The sequence below is a fragment of the Sinohyriopsis cumingii genome, chromosome 16, assembly GCF_028554795.1.
Source record: "Sinohyriopsis cumingii isolate HCF-2022 chromosome 16, ASM2855479v2, whole genome shotgun sequence".
Classification (NCBI taxonomy): Eukaryota; Metazoa; Mollusca; class Bivalvia; order Unionida; family Unionidae; genus Sinohyriopsis; species Sinohyriopsis cumingii.
The window spans coordinates 40,110,914-40,130,367 of record NC_142976.1 but is presented as its reverse complement, the minus strand read 5'-3'; the positions used below and the strand labels follow the sequence as shown (position 1 = coordinate 40,130,367).

The window sequence follows — 19,454 nt, the reverse complement described above, 5'->3', positions numbered from 1 at the left end:
GGGGTACTATCTAAAAGGCTTGAGCTGCACTGAGTTTATGCCAAATCGAAACCCATGAAAGATTCCATTTACAATTCTGAATGAGACAGTTTGACCCAATAAAATGAAAACTGGCTAACAGGTAAGTGTTGGATATCATAGAGTGGTACCCTTTGATAGTAGCCTGAGTCAATACTTTTTCTTCAACAAGCCAGAGAAAAATGTCAGCAGGAGTGAGGAACTCAAAAGAGATGATGCTGCTACCCTTTCACCAGGCCCTGAAAACATGCCACACTCTGTAAAACCCTTCAAAGTGGAGGGCCTTCTTATCTTGTGAGATTCTCTCCATAACTGAAGGTTGAAAATAATTTCCTCACATGACTCTCCTGACCAAAACCAGATATGAAAGAGAAAAAAAGATCCAGATATGGATGAAACACCTGTGATCACTGCTTTGACTTGGTTCAGCCTCACTGTACTCCTCAATTTCTGTATTATTTTAGTATCAAAAGCTTGAGGGAGAGGGGGCTGTGTAAAATAGGCCTAAACCCCCAACCTGACAGCAAATAAACTGCACAGGCTTCTAAGTCTGGGACATAGCTGGTTATTTTTTTATTCCAATTTGTTGCCAAGAAAGGTATATGATTGCAAGATCTAACATGAAAGCTGTTGCCAGAAGTAGCAAAGCATGACAGTCTTATCCAGCTTGTAAACAGGAAGGGTCATCATCACCACTGCAATGTTTGGATTTAATGTCTGAAACACAATTATAAATATATCCAACATATTTAATATAAGCACAACAAAAACACTGCTGGTAGCTGGCTTTCAGAAGAAGAAAAAATGCCTTAGAATCCCCAGATCATGGATCTTATCTGACAGATGGTCTGATAGTCTCATCTTTGGTGATTGTTGCAGTATATGGAAGGAGAAATGTTCAGCATCATCTTCCATGTCACAAGTCTACTGAAGCCTTAATCTGATAAGCTTCACGTGCAATTGGCATTGGAGTCATCAAAACACCATATGTTTTCTTGACAGTCGCTTTAAAGCTGAACTCACTCCATTACATTGTGGGATCTGAGTATGTTACATCACCACACTTACTGGGGAGGTGGTAGTCTTCATTGGCACTACCTCCATGTCTGTGTTTAACATTCTCAGAGGGATGGACAAGGCACTGCCATTCTCTCTGTGTCACGGTATCTCTCCAACTGATAAGCAGTCAACAAATTACTCACCAGTTGAATTGGCAGCAGTGCAAATACCATGGCTTTCTTGGTAGAATGGTCAGCTAGAGAGGACACTTGACCCAGCTAGATAGTTAACTCAGATGTTGACTAGATGGCCTGCATAGTTGTTACCTGGATGGTCAGTTCTGGAACCGCCCAAACAGAATGCACTGAGAAAAGAATAGATCAGTCCAAATGATAGCTTTACGTTTTCACGTACCCCAAAACTATCACATGGTATGTGGCATGGCTCACAGACATGACAAATCTTCGGTCACTAGACAATAGGTTAAGCCAGCCAACTTGCTGGACAGACTGGTCAATGACCAGAGTGACAGAAAACAAGAAAGGACCATGATATGGAGCATCCAGATCTGACTAATATCGTGCTCCTGGACTTCCCAATCATCTCTGAACCATCCCTGGAGGTTTGAAATGGATGTATGGATGATAACTTTCCTGAGGCCAGCAACTGTGTCATTGCTTCTTGTATCAGCCAACACATCTGAAACTGACAGCATCTGGGCAAGCGTAGGGATGGCAAACAAAGCATTTTTTGTTCATCCAATTTTCTAGATGTAATTGTCTCAGCCACCTCTTTCACATCTGCCTTACTGGAGGGTCTGGTCTGCCATCATGGCATCCACCATTACATCCAGGTCAATCTGAGCATTTTAAAAGTGAGGGCATCTGGTGTCATTAGGCAGGTGTCAGCATGCAGCCAGAGTGGCAAGTCATCTACAATTGTTGGAAGGCATGAGAAAGAAGAAACCATGTTGCCAATATGTTTACTGAACTGTCTCAGGTATTGTGTGGACTGTTGCTGCCTGCAATTTGACTAAGGTCAAAAGTGCTGTTGAGCAGTATTCGATCCTCTCTTTTTTGTCTCTCTGTTGCTGCTGAGACTAATCTGGCCAGAATGCCCAAGGCAATGGCAATAAAGGTTGGACTGGATGTCTGTTTCTATATCTATGGAGTCTACCACCAAACAGCAATGGTATACCAAAGGCTGTAGGACAGCCAGCCATGGAATGAGGACTCTCATTTCACCAGTTCAGAGTTTTCTGAAGTGATCTGGCCTTTAGCCATAGAATGGTTCATACCCCTCTTAATTACCTTGGCAATACTAGCCATGAACTCCCATACATTATCAATACCCAAAATTTCATAAAGAAACAAATTGAAATTGACAACAGACTGAGCAATTAAAATGTTGAAATCATATTCCATAGTAACCTGGAAGTTGAATGGAAAGCCAATCTGATAAACCTTACAAACTGTAGTGCTGTCACATTAATGGCTTCAATGCCTTTGTCCAATATAGGTCATTTAGTATTTAAAGATGTCCAAGTGCAAGCAGTACTATTGTAATGAGAATGATACTAGTCTTCCAAAAAAAACCTTCGTATTCTTGAGATTTACAATTTTGCCTGAACAACAGCCCATCAGATTATTTTAGTATTCACTGACAGATGTATTAAACAGAGAGAGGGATGTTTTATCTCATCTTCCAAGTCAACCAAAGCCTTCATCCTATATACCTGGCTCACAGACAGCAATGTTGGGCACCAAGAGATTAGTGAAACTGAACATTTCTTGCACAGTTGCTTTAAATCTGAAACTCCATATATTCCATGGTTGGGTAGAAGTACGCTGACTGACTGAGGTCATCCCCACACTAATTAAGGAAGTTGTCCTCATCAGCACTATTCCATGTGCAGCAAGGTATGTAGCCAACAAATATGCCATAATTAAATGACCAGTGTTTAGTTTTGATATCTCCCTAACTAGTTAATTTGTAAAGAAATGAGTCAGCAATTGTATCTCTGGCCATGCAAGTATCACATTTTGTCTTGCTGGCATGAATTGCTGGTAAGTGAACTGACCAGTGACCTTTGTTGGCGTGATAGCCTGGTTGCCAGCTAGTCAGTCAGCTTGGATCTTAGCTGGACAGACAGCTTGGTTGTCAGTTGGATCTGTAACTGTTTGGTCAGCATGTGCAATGAAAAGGATAGTTTAGCTAACCAAAACTCCTATATAATTCTAAAAACCATAGTAAAGTTATCCAGTAAATGGCAGGGACCACCGAAGTGGCAGATTATCAAGCCACTATTGGTGACTTCATCACTTTCCATTTAAACCATCTTTTCAATTTTTTTCCTTCTGACCAATCTGCACATACATTCCAATTAAAAGTCATAAAAAAACTTTGTGCAAGTGAGACTTGTATCATACATGTTCTCCACATCTTTGGCACATATTGTCATCATTGTTTATTGGTTAATATATAGGTTTGTTGTAGGTACTCTAACATCAATATAAACAAATCAATTTCAAGGTGCTAAAATAAACATCATTTTGGGCATTTATAAATTTGCTCTGTATATGTAGAATTCTATAGTCAAATTATTCTCTGTATAATTATAGATTTAGTACTGTTTAAATGTTTAGATTCATATTAGTTTCAAAATGTTTTACAAGTTATTTTTCACCCTGATATAAATATTAAGCACATGACAATAAAAAAATTTTTTGATATCATCATATAATTTTTTTGGCAAAATGATTGTTTTTATTAGCACAGAATAACTATCATTATATTAAAAATGTGCACTGATTTATGAAAGAGTATTTGCATTTCTTATATGAAGCACTCATTTGAAGCTTATTGCATCATATAAGAGAATCTGAAAACAATTACAACTGCAGCATGTGACAGTCTAAGAATGGAGGCTGGATAAAATGTGGTTTTATCTTATTATGTTCCTAGTGTCTCTTCCATAGGTAATTCTTGTTTTGCAAAACCCTAATCAGTGTCAGAAAGTAAACATGCCTTAAAATCTGACATTAACCAGTTCTGACATGCTGGACAACAAGCAAAAAGTAGAGTTGTTATATATGATTGATTCTGCCACATACGGTAATTATACAATCTTACGTAAACATTAACGATTGGCATGAATAACAACCACCAGACCAGAAGGTAGTTGATTCAAAGTGATTTTTCATCATAGCAATTAAACTTATTTTAAACCACAGCCATCGAAATCCAGTTGCATAAGCGGGCAGTGGATTTCAGACTACTTGGCTGCCTGAAGTAAACATTAGTTGTTGTAGGCTGCCAGGCAATGGATTTTTGTGCCACTTACCTGGATGGTCATGTTTCTGGTATATACATTCTGGAGCATGCTGGCTGCCCCCTACATCAGGAAGTCTCATTGTATTTTCTAGTATTTGGTCAATCAGGGGCTGCAATGCAGGTGAGACATCCCCACGAAGCTGTGTCAAGAATTCAATCCCTCCAATATCCTGTAATACTTCTGCACCAGATGTGTGCTGATTTAAAGTGAAAGACAAAATCATACAAAATCCATAACTGATCTCCTTGGAAACCTTTATGATATGACATTGTAAATAATATGAATAACAACAACAACAACAACAATAATAATAATAATGGAATTCTTCACATAAAGATATTAACCTATCTCCCTGTGAGAACAAACAAGAAACTATGTGATATGTTTCAGTCCACCATTAAAAGACAATTCAAATACACATTATTAAGATTATGTACAAGTCAAAAACAAGTTAATGTAGTTGATTATTATTATTTATAAAACAGCAATGTACTCCAATCATGGGATATATTGATTGCAAATCTTCCCTTTCCACTTCTGCAATTCTTTGCAGCAATACACAGATAACAATTTAACCCATATAAGCTTTGGAGAACAAATACAGGTCCCTTATTGTTTTTGGTTTATGTAAATGACAATGCGGAATCAATGAATTGTCTTTTTGAAAACAACTCATTATTGTGTTATTCACCTCCAAGTGCTTCTGATGCTGAACGACTGATTAGCCATGATTTGGAAAAGTTAGATTATGGCCAAAACAGTGGTTTATGATACTGAATGCTATGAAAATGGAAGTAAGGTAATGTTCTTCTCAAAAAAGGTCAAATATACAAGTCCCTGAATTATGTTTAGATGGCAAATGCCTCCTTTGTTAAGTCTCAGACAGGTTGGTTTGATGATTTAAAGTAATTTTAATCAGAATGAACATATTGATTATATAGCCAATAAAGGAAATAAAAAGTTAGCATTGTTGAGAAAATTAAAGTATAAACTTTCCAAAAGAATTCATTCATAGTTGCACCTGACTTGGATTAGACCCTTTTTGCAATACACCAATGTAGTTTGGGACAGTTGTAGTAAGAAGAATTTGAGAATGTTGTGTGAGTTAAAAATATTTATATTTATAAACATTTTGTTATTTCCTTGAGTGAAAGGAGAACCAGTCAAAAACCTGTCTCATTCAAATGGACCGATACTGTAAATGAATTTCTAGGAAATCAATAAGAGCATGTCTTCTTTTGAGTGCTGGAACCATTTGATATTCTCAGGTCTTAAGAAACAGTTACTGTGGCAGTTATACTGGACTTCAGATTGGCACCATTTTCCTTTAAGACAATCTAGACAACATTAGATGACCACTGGTGGAAAACCCATTTAAATATGACCATCATTTTAGAGAAAATAGTGATAACAAAATATTCAAGATGGCCATCAAAGCATGTTTGATACATGATTAGCAACATTTGTATTTAGGAACAATTAGATATCATGAGAAATACTTAGTCAATATGACCATTAATTCTGGAGGTGATAATGTTTTCAAAATGACTGCCATGGTGGCCATATTAGATATCAGATCAGCATAATTTTCATTAAGAACCAATTAAACACCATAAGATGTGTTCTGGTGAAAACCCCATGTTCATATGACTTTCCATTACGGAGAAGCAGCAACAATATTTTTAAGACATCAACCATGGTGGTCATATTTAAAAACAGATAAGCAACATTTTCATTTCGTACAAACATAATTAAAATTAGTTGTCTAGCATAAACCTCATGTCAGTATAAGCTTCCATTTAGAAGGACCAGCAATCAAACTTCATTTGTTTCAGGTGTTTTTTTTAAAAATCATTCACTTTCATTTAGACATTATAGAATTGTGGACTACATAAAAGATTTCCTTACCTCTGATACTGAAGTGTTTGGCAATGCACAAAATCTATTTACCTCATATTATATAATTAATTTATTGCATGTTCAGAAGTGAAACAATCAATTTTCCAAACTTTAAAAACAGCTTAAGTTCATGTACTAGTTCAAGTTCATTTCTCCAGCAACAAGGTGCAACGATTTCGATCAGCTGTCTCAGTTAGATATGCATTTTTCCCTAGTACTACATGCAAAGAAATTTAAGTACAATATATGAAAGAAGTCTAGATGTGACTCAACATTCTCCCTACTGTTCTTTAAAGAAATGCACACATATTTACCTTCTACACATCCCTCTTTCTGAAGGAGAAAATAACCAAGGAGCCAAACCACAAGGACCAAATGGACATTATTATTGCATAACTGCAGAGCAAAACAATACCACATTATATTGCACAAGTTCTAAAGCTGCTGTGGTCTAATTTTATAATGATGTACCAAAGTAAAGATGTCGTGGTTCATATTTTCTTGAGGCCTATCTCAAGAAAGATCAACCCTGTGACCTCACATCATGATTTACCAAAGTAGAGCTGCTGTGGCCAACATTTTATAAGGTCCATCTCAAGAAACACCATCCATTTGCCCGAGCTCACATCATTATGTGCCAAAGTATAGATGATGCCAACAACATTTTATCAGACTATCTCAAGAAAGACCAGTCCCCTATACAGGGCTCGAATTTAACACAAATTTCTTTGTAGCCAGAAGGACTAGTATACTGAGAAATCTACTAGTCCTGCCAAATCTTTACTAGTCCTGTTCACAAAACAATGTCACACAGCTTTCATGTATGTTTACTGATTCAATTTTAAAGTTCGAACAACCCGCAACAAAACTGGATGTTTTCTGTGTGTTTGTTTTTGTGAATTATGTACACCAGTTACACCACATAATGTTCCTTTCCTCGTCATAATTAAGCCATTCCCTGTTTTTTTGTCCATTTCTTCTGAAATTTTCCATTACACTTTTCCTTATCATAAGAATTATTCTTCATCATTCTCATTCAACTTTTGCTTTTTTTCTTGTGGCTGAACACCTTCTATCAAATGCCAGTTTTTTTAATTCTGTATAAATTTCGATAAATGTCTTTGTCCAAGAATTAATTAAGAGCACTAGTATTTCCAGGGAAAACAAACTTGAAATCCAAATAAATTGAAGAAAACAAAATAATTAGCCCAAAACTGGTCACAACAGAAAACACTTTAACTTCTAAAGTGTTAAGTCAGGAATGATGATTCTTTCTCAAAACATTAGTAATAAATCTAACTACAACGCAAAAACAGATTACAGGATGGAGGTCAAGAGTTCATCCTTATGGGAAAACCAACAGTTTGTAACAATAAACACGTTATTTGTCACGTACTACAAGTATGGCTTGATTCCACTTTATGAATCTTACTCTGAGAAAGAATTTTAAAAATATTTTAAAAGTTGTTTACTACAACTCTACAGGTTCTGAATCAAAGTCAGGAACTAGGTCACCATTAGATACAAAGTTTCTATTATTAGTTCTTTACTTTGAAAAAGAAAAAAAAATCAGCCAGAACTGAACTCTATTCCAGTAAATAAAGTTACATTCAATAGCATATAACTGAATACACAAATTTTTAAACTAACAAATAAACAATTAAATTAAATCAAATACAAATTAAATCAAATATACATGACAAAAAAAAAAACAAATATATTATATGGGGAATAATTATGCTTAAATCCTACTAAATAAACTTTCTTGAATATAGTTATCTAATATTTTTTATTAAAAGACTATTATATTTTAATTCATATTTCTATGTAAATTGTATTTACCTGTGACAGCCTTTGCAGCAACGATAGCACCTCATGGTGACGGACAGTATTAGGAAAATTAAACCACTCTAAAAGCCTGATGAAGAGGTGGCGCTCTTGTACCAAGTCTGCATCACAGATCAACTTGTGGTCCAATTTTGATACAATATTCTCCAGTGCTCGAACTCGGATCTCCTCAAGATGATGACCTACAGGACAACAGTAATATGCTTGTCATAGATTATCTTTCCTGTGGCTTAAAATCAATACACTCTGGATTAATAATAATAATAATACAGTTTTCATTTCGCTTGGTTGCCTTGCTACCTTTGATCAGTTATGAGTGAGTCTGTTCATTTAAGGTAGTTTATGTTACATACACAATAACATTTATAACAGTGTTCAATTGATCAACTGAAGTGAGTTCACCTGACATATGACCGGGGCCGCTAAATTTTAAGTATGTAGAATTTGCATGCCTTTTACCTTTTTCTTTTATTCCACCTCCTTTATTTGATTCAAAAGACATAATTAACATGATAGTATGATAGTACAAAGGAGGCCAACCTTTTTATTCAGTGCAGTAATTTAACAGCTGATTTCCTTAAGCAGGATTCTGTATCACAGTTCTCCTTTGGTATGGTGTCCTCATTACAATCCAATTCTAAATACAATACAGATCATAAATTTACCTTACTATCAAGTTCACAGCTTTCCAATAACAGCCTGCATGCATTATTCCATCACAAGACAGAAAGTGACAGTATTTTTTTCTCATTTGCATGATACAGTGATGCTGCAAGAAATTTTCTTATGACAGGTATGTCCCCATATCTACCATTGGATACTCATGGGTACTGGAGGCTGAAATGGGGGGGGGGGGGGGCAATAATGGAATTTTACTGACAAAAGATTCCTTTCCCATTCTATGTACTAAGGCCAGATGCCAGCCAATTCTGCATTGGCACTTTCTATACTTTTAAAAGTCAGCTTGAGACAAGTTGATCCTCATCCATGTCATCTTGAGCAGGTGATCCTTCTCTATCCATTTCAACATTCACTTGTGGCCAATCCTCATTATAAGAGATCTGACAGACACCGATAAATGTCCATGTTCTGGTGAGCTTTGGAATTCCAAGCCAACTATTTTTAGGCATACATTAAGGAGTTATTGTTTATAATGAAGTATCAAATATCATTTTCACTTTCAGCAATGTGAAAGCTGTATTTTGATTGGGGAACAGAAAATGACCATTGATCCTATCAGTCTACATGTACATCAGATCTTAATTTTAAAGCAGAACAAAATTTTATCAGATTGATGAAAACCTCTTCATGGTTTCTGCATAAACAAATAGTCTAGTTCAATCAGACAGTTTGTGTGGCTCCGAAAGGCCCATCAAATGAGGATAAGGTGAAGAAGACAAAATTCTTTATAATGCCACAATAAGGTTCTCCCAGTATATGGAAAGTGATTTTATTGACTGATGAGATGCAACAATATAATGATGAGACGACACATAAACACTGATACTTTCATTCGCTGATGGAGACAAGCATCTTGCATCAGCATCTACTGTTATGTTTATTTGGTCACTGAGCCAAAACATGCACTTAAGCTGTAACAGACCTTGTGCACATGCAATGATCATCAACAACCATTTACTGTAGCATCACAGGATGTGAAAGAATAAAACGATGAGGTGGACTGGAGAATTCACACTGCCAGAAGGGCCTGAATCAAGATATACAAATAGAAACAATAATCAATATATGAAAATCAGTGCCTGCCTGGCTTGTTTTAAAATAGGAGAAAAACACATGCCCTGGACTCAAGACTAGTACCTAGGAAAATGTTACTTATCCGATTTCAAAAGTCCAGGACATCAAGCTATGGGATTTGATCAACCCTGATCCTATAAAAATTCTACATGTGCACTATTAATTGTTGTTGTTGTTGTTGTTTTTGTAGGGTTTAACACCATTTTTCAGCACACAATAGGCTATACATGGTGGCCAGTATTAATGGTGGAGGAAGAACACGGGAAAACCCCAGTAAGAACCACTGACCCTTGAGAAGCTACTGGCAAGCTTTCTCACATATCCACATTGGCCGAATCCAAGACTCGAACCTATGCAGACAGAGGTGAGATGGCAGTGATCCATAACGAAGAGCGCTTTAGACCACTTGGCCACTCGGGGCCACTGAACTATTAGTATGATCATTAAAAAAAGTAAGAAAACAATACCTTCTACATGCAAGTACTGCATTCGTCTGAGTGCACAATTACCATTATGTAACAATGAAATGTATATGTATATTAATGCAATTATTTTGGTTAAAGGTGTTCATAATTACCTGGGTAATTCATGTAAAAATGATTCAAAGTTCAGATCAAAGATTATATCTGGCAACATCAGGAGCAAGTGGGACACAAAATAATGAGTACAGTTCAAGGCTTGTGTCATGTGACACCATCTCAGACCTCCTTCTAGTGATCTTATATTGTCAGCGTGTGCAATCATTCCACTATGTAAGTTGAACAGTTCCCTTATTTTCTATTTATAGTAACTGTTTATGGTTACTATTTAAAATATGCACCTCTAGAAGCTGACCATAATCTGACCATAATGTATATCATGTTTCATAGCAACCCATGAAAGCTTTTACATTAGATATTCTCACAAGATTCTCTCATACACTACATTCAGCTGCAAAACAAAAAAAAGCAGTGACTCTAACAAAAATTGTGCAAGCAAAATAATTTGTCAGTATAAACATCTTCAAATCATAAACTTAACATTTGCCAAGCTTCAAAGTGAGGCACTGAAAACTGAAACAGCTGCATTCACAATTTTGTAATATGTAACATTCAGCTGCAAGTCAAAAGGGCAATAACTCTAATGACAAGAGCTCCTTGAAGGGACTCGTGCATGAGGAATTCAATTTAAGACCATTTCTTCTTTATAAAACTGCTGAATCATTTTTTTAAAACAAGGCCCTTAAATAACATTTTTCAGTATTAGCAGAATTCAGATCTTTTTAAATCAGGCTCTTATCAATGTCCATTAATTAGCATATTTCATATTTTTTAATACAAATTAAGCATACTTCCAAATACCATAGGCAAAAAACTTCTAGTTGATTGCTTATTTAGCTAGCAAAATCAGAATAATTAGTAGCAAAATGTTAATTTGCAACCATCAATTTTAAGACCAGCAAAATCATGTGTAATAATATTTTTTTAGCAATAACAAGATTTTCAAATTAGCCTGTATCAAAGCAATATTGGATGTAAGATTGGCACCATTTTCATTGAGGAAAACTGCACATCATTAAGATTTTTATGATGGCTGCCATGGTAGCCATGTTGGCTGTCAGATCAGTACAAATTTTCTTTAGTACCAACATCATAAGAAACTTTCTGGTGAAAATTCATGATGATATGACTCTATTCAAGAGATGAATCAATACATGTAATAAGATTGTCATGATGTCCACCATGGTGGCCATACAGGATATCTGGTCAGCACCACTTTCATGCAAAACCAACTAAACCATGGAATGAATATGTTTATAAAGTAAATCTACCAGTATTGTTCTAATATTTTCTCAAATCTGCTAACACTGACAATACCAGCAAATACTAGCTGTCTGGAAATGTTTAGATCTCCAAAAGTTATCTCGGTTTATATGATAATGATACTGGTAAACCAGTATCATCTCTTTTGCAATACTTATAGAATACACTATTCGAGTAATTTTTATTTTGACAGTCTGTTTTCTCTCTCATTTTACAATGGATACATTTCAAAACGTTTTTTTAAAAATATTCTCCCAAAAAATTCTAAAAACCAATATTTTCTGAACAGCTAAAATCTTGCCAACTGACAAATAACAATAATGGAAATTCAAGTCTTGCTGTCAAATCCAATACTAGTAGATACTGGATACATTAAAAATATTAGACATTTAGTATCATCTGGTATTCTCCAGTACCACATCCAGCTATAGCTAAAAAATTTGCTTCCAGACAGACAATACTGTATGTGTAAAATTATTCAGCATGGTGCATTTTACTGGAGCACTGGTAATTTACTGCAGTCATTATTGTGAATTGACAGTATCAGAATACTAGTATTACCAGTAGATAAGACAATTATTAAATAAATACTGAAAGAAAATTAAGAAATATACAGTTTAAAAATGTAACTTTGAATATCAAATAAAATCCATACTTTTGACCAAATCAAGTATCGTTCTAGTCAGGGGTACCTTTGATTTTTTAAGGAGTATAGCTTGTATTGGGACAAATTCTTACTCTGGGGCTAAGACTTTGTGATTGACTGGGACTCACACGATTATCCTTCCGACTCCCCATATTTGGAGCCAGGATTACTTAACTCTCGATTTTCAACATGAACGGGAATCCATTCGTTAAGGTCATTTATGACCCCGTTTTTTCAAGTTCCTAAATGACATATTTTGGACCAGGTAGGGGACACTAAACCATATTTTAATCATTTATGGAACGATAACTGGATGGGTCATGGTGATCACACAAAAATAAATTAATTATGAAACAGATCAATTCTCCGAATTTAACTCTGGTAAACTGAGAGATCAGATTCAGCAGCTCCGATCATTTCATCTACCTCGATAATATATCATTGGTGGATCGCATGATCAGCTCTTTTTTTATTGCACATACCAAGTTTCTTGAAGAGACCATGAAAATCAACATCGTGTCTAAGATTCCCTGACATAATGACTTCATCTGATTATAGACATTACAAGATATATCTTGTTGTGTAGGACTTGTTTATCCATATTGAAAATTCGTCTGAACATGTTTCAAAACATCCGCCAAAATGAAGAGCTCTATCCAGGGTAAGTAACTGCGACAAGAACTTGCCGCCAAGCTAAAATGCTAGCTACATGTATTTGTTGTTGTTTGTACTCGGCGTTCAAGCGTTCGCTATCATTACATATTTTATATATGACATCTTAATATTATTTTAAGAACGGAAATATCTGGCAGGATTAATTCAATCTATGGTTTTTGGGAAATATTGCTTAAAAAATGAAAAATAAGCATACGCCAATGAAGAAAGTACAAAATCCAATATAAAATACGAATTCCTAATTTTAGTCTTACATAGTCCATACATCTAAAATATAACATAAGTATATTTTAAACGTGAAAGATTATAGGCGTACACACACACACAAAACTCCGAGAATAGATCGTAGAAGTAATTAAATGAACCTCTCTGTGGATATACAGGACACAACATTACGCCACGGAGTTACATGGTTCGGCACCTTGGTAAATGTGAAATCGTACGTTAAAGTTGTGCGTAGGTTTCCATTGGTTTGTCATTTAGGGGCAAGGGGAAGACATATGTTACAATTTTAATATGTTGAATATGGGAATGGAATTTTGGGGAAAATGTGTGTATAAGGACAAAGGTATTTCGAGGGACAATATACGTTTGAAGTTAAAAATTTTATGAGGAAAAGGGTCGATAGTTACCGGAGACAAACGAAAATGGTAATGTTATAAATTTTTATCTACAATCCAACAAACACATTTAACCAAAGCACCTCATATAATATCCAAAAACACACCCTTATCCAGCAACTTCTTTTGTATTTTTATATAATCACACACACACACACACACACACACACCTATCCAAAGACACACACACACACACACACCCTTATGTTCCAACGTTCACTGATAATTTTTATCTTGGAATATATTCCCTTCCCCCTCCCCCGAAAATTGATGAGAAAGTTTGTTGCGAGAGTAGTTAATGGGTATACCCTATATACAATGGAAATTTCAGTCAAAAAGGTCGTGGGAACGTTTACGGACCTCCTGGGAACGTTTACGGACAATGGGAATTGAACATGGAGAATATCGGGACTGTATACGGACAAGGGAAAGTGGGATTGTTGTATAGGGTGAATAGGAATGAAACAGGTGAGGTGACGTCATGGGGCTGGAGATTGGTAACAATGTTGCAAGGGGCTGACCTGAATCTGATCAAACAGCGGGTGAATAACCTAGAACTCTTGGCGGGGAAGGACTGGCGGGACATAGATGTATACATACATACATACATACATACATACATACATACATGGACATTAAACACAAATATGGCAAAGAGAGTAAATATCTTTTCGAGGCATATGAGTGGCAGTGAAAAGGGCCTTTGGTTTTCTTCTTATTATTTCTTCTTTTCCTCCACCAACTTCTTATTTACTGTCGTACATTCTTCTTTTTCTTCTCCTCTTTCTCCCTCTCCTCTTCTTTCCTCTTCTCATTCTCTTCTTTTTCTATTTTTTCGTTCCAGGCTCTCTTTCTTCTATCATCTTCCTCCTCCTTATCTTGTTATTCAGATCCCTAAAGTCTTTTCGTCTTTCTCAAATTGTTGATTCCCCTTTTCGCTATATGGGCTATAAGAATAGTGATCATCATTTAGTCTGACGAGCATCTCCTCCACCATACCTAGATCGTCTGCTGCTTCCTACAATGTTTTCATTTTATCAATCGTGTTAGAAGCCATCTTCTTATATTATTCAATGTTGAAAGGGCGAAGTCAATCAATCAATAATTACTGAATTATAGTCGCACACGCAAACTAGTGCTTTTGCGACTAGTTTAATTCTCGAATGTCGAGATTTTCAGTTGGTCGGGACTGTAGGAATAAATCCACTACAGCCCCGCATTTGTGCGCGAATGTCACACTTCTCAATTAGTAATATGTCGGCGCGTGCAAAGGAGGGAAGGGCCCCGTTAGGAGGCAACCACAGCCCACAGGAACGTATTTATACGCCAAAGCCTTACTCTGAGTTAAATTATCCCAGTTGAAACTTTTCGGGAGTCCCTATTACTAGTTTTGTGTTAGCTACAATCGTAATTAGAGTCACATTTAATCTAAGTCTTAAATTAACCTACTGTCATAAGCTTCAAATTTAGTCTACTAAGCATACATTAAAATTTAAAAAAACACAACTAATTTACACATAGTCAAAGTGACTTTTATAAAATTCTGTCACAATTTGTTGTTGAGAATGGTATAATTTTTGAAAGGTCATCAGAAGATCAAATTCGTTGTGTGAGTTCAATCAAATCGGGTTTCTAAGCCCAAGTAGAAACTCTTAAAATAAGAGGCATTTGTTTAGTAATAGCCCTTGCAAGTGCTTTAGGACGGCAGTCCAAATGAGCAACGGTCGTCTTCTTAGTCCACGATTTCCGCTGCACTGCGTGGTTCTTTACATCGCTATTCAGGGAATGCCTCTTTTCGGTGTAATGCAGTAAGATGATTTGCAGCTTCTATAAGGGTATCCATTGGGTGTTTGTGAAAAGTATTGGCGTAGTACTGGTCAAGTATACGAACCCCTAACAGCCATTGTTGAGTTCTTGGCCGTCTGGCTGCGACTTGCCGCCGCGAAGTCTGAATCTGAATATAATTATAGTCGCTTAAGCAAACTAAGTGCTTTTGTCACTTGTTAATTCCTGATGACCCGGATATTTAATAGTAGTAAGGTGGGATAGTATAGCGACAAGGCGACTTCAATGTTAAAATAGAGGGTTGTACCCTGGCGACAATGGAAAATTTAACATAGGAGAAAAAAATTTGTACCCTGGCGACAATGGGAATTTAACATGGGAAATATATTTTGGGACTGTTGAGCGACAAGGGGAATATGGAACAGGGTCGGGACCCTATTTTAATACGGTCCCGACCTGATGGGTCTATGGAAATGGAACAGGCGAAAATTGAAAAAGGGAGGGGGTCTCTATTTTTTTAAAAATAAAAAAAGGGGTAGGCAATTGAAAGTCAAGGTCTTTTCGAGATATTGGAGTGGCCCTGAAAAGGGCCTTTGGGTTTCTTCTTCTTCTTCTAAGTCCTCCACTTCTTCCACCAAGTTCTCATTTTTTCCATTATTTCTTTCTTCTTCCGCTTTTCAGTTTCTGTTATCCATTCAGGATGACCCATCGCTCTGAATTTCTGTTGGATCTTCATCCAGTTGTTATTCAATCTTTCAAACTCTAATTTCTTCTTCTTATTCTCTTCTTCCTTTCTCTCTTTGCTCCATTTTTCTTTTATCTTCATCACTTCTACTTTCATTACCTCTCTAATTAGTTCTTCTGCTTTTATCAACTGGTTAAAACCCCACTTTAAGTACCACCAGTCAGTCCAATAAAAGCTATTTTCTAGGAAGCTCCTGACTTCTATGACATGATCCAAGGCTTCCTTTAAAGTACCTACTCTCACGTAAGGTGGGTCAATGAATCCTCTGATTCTTTCTACTTCTTCCTCAGTCATTCCCCCTATTAGATCTTTTGCTACTCCAAGACTCTTCACATTGTTCAAGCAGCAGAGAGGGTGAACAGACCACTTAAGGGAGTGGTCACCCTTGTGTTTTACCAAAAAAAATAGTGACCACTCATAGAGGTCAATTACCACGTCTACGATTATTGTTTGTCCCAAACAGAATTGTAGACGAGCCCTCTCTGCTGCTATCAGTCTTGGGAATCATCATCTGAATCATGGGAATCTTCATCTGAATCTTCGGAATTTGTTCTATGTTTCAAGTAATATTCAAGTTCTGATGGTGGTTTTTCTATTTTTGGATTTATGTTCTTTCTGTGTTTATAATATATCATCAAACTTCTGTATCGATCTCCACCGCAATTTTTGCAAATCCGATATAATCCTCTAACGCCGTTGTTACATCCAACACAACTTCGTGGACCAGCATGAAGGTTTTTCTTTATAAGATAATTATGTTTCTTGCAATATTCTCCACGGCATTTTTTATTACAATTGTTAGTGGTTCCTTGACGCAGCCACGCACAGTTGTTCATTATATTAATGATATCTGTTTAATTCAATTTAATTTTATCATCACCCCTCTCTGCTGCTCCTCTTCTGCTGATATTAATTAAATTATTATGTTATAATAAAATGATACATCCAGAATCTCATACTGCAAGAACAGCTCGAGAACGATTAGAAGCAATTAAAAAATTTCTTCCTGTCAAAGACTCATTTAGAAAAAATCTACAAGCGCAGCAAGAAGCAAAAGTTGAGTATGAAGAAGACACTAAAAAACTGTTTAAACCCGTCACTGCAGCTACTGAGAAAGTTACGACAGTCATCAAAGAAGATCTTCTTCCGGTATCAAAACAAACTGCGGCGCAGGCTGAAAAAATAGCAAGAAGAACTAAACAGGCAAAGAAGATTTTACGAGATCTTCCACCTGGCATAGCCAGGGAAATAGCCGCGGCTCAGCCTCCACCTGTTGGTGAGGAAATACTTGAAGAAATTGGACAACTTCGTGCTGAGATAGGTGATATGAAAGATGATGAAGGAAGAACGATTATGCTGAGCAATAAATTTACCAAGGTGGGTATCAAATTCATAAAAAAAATTAAGGATATTAATACGTTATCAAAACTTGCAGTAGAAAGTTTTAATAAAAAAGAAGAACTTTTAAGACCTGAATATAGTTCCACTCGTATTAGTGATCCTGAAATCTGGTATAAATGGATATATCGTATATATTACAATAAAGATAGAGTTTACTCTAGTGATGAGGTATATAATGATTATCGCAGAAACATAGACATGTATCTTGCACAAAAAGGATCAGAAGTATCACAATCTCTCAGAACAATAAGTGAGGAAGAAGAAGAAGTATCACCCTCAAGACTATTTAAGAAAACAACGGAAAAAAGATCACCCTTAAGACTATTTAAGAAATCAGAAGAAGAAGGAGCTACTGGCAGTGGTCTGGGAAATAATTTTATTTGTCCTGATAATATCCTCAATGACGTGTCACGGTTAGAAGTTCTCATAGGAGGAAAACGTGCCGGAAATAATTCACCAGAAATAACCAATGAAGCAGCTGATATTTGTCGGCGACTATTTCAAGGTGGTATCATGGATATTGGCGTTTACCGAGAACTTATTGATGAGCTCGTTGATGATTAGTCACCGCGATTAGATAAATGGTAAATAAAATAAGATGATTGTGCATAATAATCATCGTAAACCCACACAGGTTAGAGCGGTAAACTCACGATTACCAATCTATAGTGTTATTTACGGAAATGGACTTGGTGATGTTATTCAGGGATTATTTACAAGGATAGCTCCAAAAGTAGCACCTGTTGCAAAACAATTATCGATGAAGGCTATTGATATTGTTCGTGATAAAGCTCCTGGTGCAATTGTCAATGTTGCTGGTAAGGCGTTCTCGGCGATCAAGGAAAGACTAGCACGATTATTGCGACGAAAACAACAATCACCGGTGAAACTGGCAAGTACTGAGGTGATGCCCGCAGACGTAAGTAAAATAATAAATCAGGCTGCAAATCAAAAACTAGCGGCGATATCTGAAGAAGCAGAAAAAAATATAACAGCAAATTTAATAGCAGGAAGTGGTCTTCGTCGACGATGATCATCATTTGAAAAATGGTAACTATAATAAAAATGTTCAGGCGCGAATCAGACCCAGCATTTGATATGGAGGCACCTGTCCTTAAGTACGAGTCGGTACGTGATTATCAATTTTATTCTTATGACGCAAGACTACCAAATCAGCGAGGGAGAATCGAATTACAGGTTCATGATACAAGTAGATATTTCTTGCCCGCTGAGACGTTTATTGAAGTAGAAGGTAGACTTGTAACGGATGTTGTAGCTAATACGCCATATGCTGCTAATTTGCGTGTTGGTTTTGTCAACAACGGGATTATGGCATTATTTAGTGGCGCCACATACATGATTGATGGAAAAAATATTGAATCAATTCAGAATGATGTCGACGTTGCTACAACAATAATTGGTCTGGCGAGATATTCTGACGACTTTACAAGATCGGCTGGTCCAACAATGATGTTTGCCAAGGATATTACTGACAACGCTGATCATGTTCAGTATACCAAAGTACGGACACCACAAGATACTGCAGCTGATCCACAGCCAGTTGACTTTGAACACGCAGCCAGACCAGCTGCTGCTTTTGATATTATAGGAACCGTTAATGCGACTTACAACCTAGGATTTGCAACACGCCGATCAGCGCTGTTAGGAAATGATAGAAATTTTTCATGTGCAATTCCATTATCTCACATCTTTGGATTTTGCAGAAATGTTAGAAAAGTCATCTTTGGAGCTAAACACACAATTGTGCTCGTAAGAAAAGGTGATGATAATGATGCAATCTGGCTGGTGTTGTTGCTGCTGGTAAAGTAAATATATCAAAACTTTCATTGTGGATGCCAGTAATGACTCCATCTATTACTGAGGAACAAAAATTACTATCTTTTATGGATCAAGGCGGTAAATCATT

General features: G+C 36.4%; 1 protein-coding gene across 1 annotated transcript in view; it reads right to left on the bottom strand.

Moving 5' to 3' along the window:
- LOC149780264 (rotatin-like) overlaps positions 1 to 12,927 on the bottom strand; it is a 118,296-nt gene extending 105,369 nt beyond the window's left edge. Inside the window, exons 1-3 of the mRNA XM_089936360.1 lie at positions 12,784 to 12,927; positions 8,093 to 8,280; positions 4,361 to 4,547 (exon numbers count right to left, since the gene is read on the bottom strand). Of these exons, the coding sequence (XP_089792486.1) occupies positions 4,361 to 4,547; positions 8,093 to 8,280; positions 12,784 to 12,838 (430 nt within the window). The 5' untranslated portion in view covers positions 12,839 to 12,927. The remainder of the gene's footprint in view (positions 1 to 4,360; positions 4,548 to 8,092; positions 8,281 to 12,783) is intronic.
- Between the last annotated feature and the right edge of the window lie 6,527 nt (positions 12,928 to 19,454).